General features: G+C 49.8%; 1 protein-coding gene across 1 annotated transcript in view; it reads left to right on the plus strand.

Annotated features, from left to right (window-relative positions):
* The window catches only part of LAMA5 (laminin subunit alpha 5), a 99,655-nt gene that overhangs the window by 86,133 nt on the left and 10,089 nt on the right, over positions 1 to 3,433 (plus strand). The window contains exons 51-53 of the mRNA XM_035899275.1: positions 1,500 to 1,611; positions 2,154 to 2,324; positions 3,216 to 3,412. Coding sequence (XP_035755168.1) covers positions 1,500 to 1,611; positions 2,154 to 2,324; positions 3,216 to 3,412 — 480 coding nt within the window. The remainder of the gene's footprint in view (positions 1 to 1,499; positions 1,612 to 2,153; positions 2,325 to 3,215; positions 3,413 to 3,433) is intronic.

A 3,433-nucleotide genomic window follows, 5' to 3' on the forward strand; every position in this document is an offset into this window, starting at 1 on the left:
AAGATGGGGAAAAAAAAAAACCACAAACTTGCGGGTCAAGATAAAGGCAGTTTAATAAAGAAAAAGCAAAAGCAAAGGCCACACGCAGTAGCAAAAGGAAAAACAAGATTTTATTCTCTACTTCCCATTAGCAGGCGATGTCCAGCCACTTCCCAGGAAGCAGGGCTTCAGTATATACATAGTTGTTCCTCCGGAAGACAAAACTTCATAAACGACGAATGTCCCCCCTCCTCTTCCTTTTCCCTTAGTTTTTATATCTGAGCTGACGTCACAGGGTATGGATTATCCCTTTGGTTGGTTTGGGTCAGGTCTCTTGGCTACGTCCCCTCCCAAGATCTCACCCCCTTCCAGCCCACTGGTGGGGGGAAAATGTTGGAGGCACAGCCTTGATGCTGTTGGAGCACTGCTCAGCAGTAGCCAAAACACCGGTGTGTTATCAACCCCTTCCTACATACCGATAGAAAGCACATCCCTATGCAGCTTGACCCAATACAGTAGGGTATTTCTCCATCTTCCTTTGCCAGAGCACGAGTCCCTCTGCTTACCTAAAATGGGGGCTTTGGAGGCTGTGAGGAGCCTAGTCCAGACAGGACGGATCTCCTGCCCAGCCAGCACTAGGCTTGGGGGTCAGGGTCTCTTCCTTAGATGCTCAAGCTAGATTACCTGCATTCCTCCCTTGGAAGGCTGTTAAACATCTTGGGATATTGATGGTTGTTTCTTGATTTATTGCTTGCTTTTGAGGTGGCTCCAACTTTAACCAGTAAAAGCAAATGCAATAAAATGTCATTTATAGCAGACGCATACAAGGAAGGAATGTAAACATCCAGGTCCGTCCTGGATGTATCCATACTGTGGCAGGGAGAGCCTGGGCCCCATCAGCAAATGAGTGATTTATTTATTGTAATAGTCCTTGGAGACCTTGGTGCAGCAGCACTTTTTGCAAGATGCAATCTATATACAGTCTAAAAAACATTGTGTGTCTTCAGAGGACTTAGAAACTGAGCAAGATTTTGATTTGATTTGATTTGATCATAATCTGCCTGCTCTCAATCTAAGGGAGAGAGGAAGGTCTCTATTTGATGATGTGTGTCCTCAGGCAGCTGCTGGCTAAACTGCTTCTGTCTATATGTACGTCTACTCTCTGAATGACCAAACTGCAGCTCTCCATCTCTTCTTGTGCCCTGGTCGGGGCTTTTCCCATGTTAAGAGCTCAGGACAGTGCTGTCCTCTGTGGTCTTAGGGCTGTTTCAGGATCCAGAGCCTGTTGCACTGGAGCTGCATTTATTGCTCGTGCTTCTCTGAAGGTGCTTGATAAGACCATCGCTAAATTCCTCGTTAGGTGAGCAGCACAGGGCAGGCTATTGGAGGAGACGTGGTTCAAGGACCTCAAAAGCTGCACGTTCCCAAGCCTTGTGTGCCTTTTGGGAACATCCTTCCTGCTTACAGATCACATAAAACATAATCTCATACTTCAGCTAAGCCAGTGGGTTTTGTTGTAGATGACGATGACTCACAGAGAAGCAAACCGGATTGAGCAGCATACGAGAGAGACTCACCAGAGGGGGGAGCAGCTCCTGCTAAACATCCAAAGTATTCAGAAAGGCATTGCAGGTAGGTAAAGAAGGGTCTCTGCTTTGTGGGGTTTTCCTGCTGGGAATGCCGCTCTCCTGCTTTCAAACAGCACTGAGCACTGCATTGCTTGGAAAGAGCCGTGGAGAAAAAAAGGGGAAACACAAATGAAGTGGAGATCCCTGCAGAATTCTGAGCGTTCAGGTAGACCAGGCTTATTGTGAGTCCCAGCTGTTTGGCTAAGCACAATCATTGGAAAAAACACATAAAACTTGCAGAAATGTTGTTAAAATGCATAAAACTGGGACAATCTGCACCGCTGCTTCAGGAGAGATTTAGCAAAACGGGGAGTGACTGGATCTAGGAGAGGAGGTAAAGCCCCGGAAAGATGCCGGGGATGTAGCGTGTGCTGGAATGCCAAGGAGGCAGCAACGTGGGGCGATACCTCTGAGTGATCTCGAGCAGTTCAGGTGCCCGAGTACTGCATGAAAGCCAGTGAGAGCGACGTGAGAGAGGAAGGCTCGCGGGGATTATGAAGGAGCTGGGTTGGGCAATGCTAATGGGGGATCTGGGTTTCTCTGCAGACTTGGTGCGGCAGATGGCCAGGTTTGGGGCAGCGAACGCCAGCACCACTTCCACTGAGGAGTTTCGGCAGAAGATGGCTGAGGTGGAAAGAATGCTGAGGGAGATGAAGGAGCGGAGTCTGGGCAGCCAGGAGGAGCTGGCAAGGCGCGAGCACGAGGAGGCTCAGAAGTGTGAGTCTGGCTCAGTGGCGTGGGACAGGGCTGGATGGATCCTGCTGGGTCTAAGCCATTCCTCGAAGCCTGGTGTGGAGCCCATGTGAACGCTACACATCACGGTCACATCTGGAGAGCGCTGTTAATAAAACAGGCACCCCCAACAAGTTCTACAGTAGTTTTAGGGTCCCCCGTGACACCCCATTTATGGTTCCTTTTCCCTTAAGGTGAATTTTAGAGCAGATGATACTAGCTGGGTCATTCTGTTTGATGGCCAAGAATGACAACCCTTAGAACCAGGAGTTACTGTTATTATGTATGCGTCACATGTGGATGTGACTAAGTCACCCCATGTTTCTTCATATTCGCTGTCCCAGGAAAGGGGTCCAGAGGAACAACCAGCACCCTCAGCAGCTTTGCTATTCTGAGGGCATCCCTTGCAGGAGCAAGGACTTGGATTGTGCTCCCACATAAAGCCCCACTACGTAACCTGGCACTGCGGGGAGCAAGCGCTTCTGATTAACAGGCAGTGGCAAAATGTAGTTCAGCAGCTGAAAGCTGGAATTATGAAGTGGGCATTGCTAGAAATACGTAATTTTTCACCGTGGGAATTATCAAGCCCTGGAGTGGGCCTCAGGTGGGGTTTCGCCATCATCTGGAGCCTTTCAGGCATGACTGGATGTTGTTCTGAAAGAGATCCCATCCCTTTCACCAGCACTGGGGGTTTGGAGACAATTTTGGATGAGATCCTGTGCTATCCAGGCTGAAAGAGGGAGGGAGGATGGTCACTTCTGGCTTTGATAGCTGCCAAGTGAGACCAGAACCAGGCTGTTCCACATTGGAGAACAGAAAGAGCCCTTTAACATGGGAGGATGAATTAGCAACAGTTCTCATCTCCTCCGTCCTCAGTGCTGCATCAGGTGAAGAGCGAGCTGTACGCCCGCTGGGAGTCCAACCAGGACCTGGTGAGCAGCATCCAGGACCGGCTGGCGCAGCACAGCTCCCAGCTGATGGACCTCCGTGACGCCCTCAACGAGGCTGTGAACAAAACCAGGCAGACAGAGGACTTGAACAGCCTGAACCGCAACAACCTGGAGGAGAGTCAGGTAGACCTTCACCAGGTGGTC

This window comes from Egretta garzetta, unplaced genomic scaffold, assembly GCF_000687185.1.
Source record: "Egretta garzetta isolate BGI_Z169 unplaced genomic scaffold, ASM68718v1 scaffold158, whole genome shotgun sequence".
In the NCBI taxonomy this organism is placed as follows: Eukaryota; Metazoa; Chordata; class Aves; order Pelecaniformes; family Ardeidae; genus Egretta; species Egretta garzetta.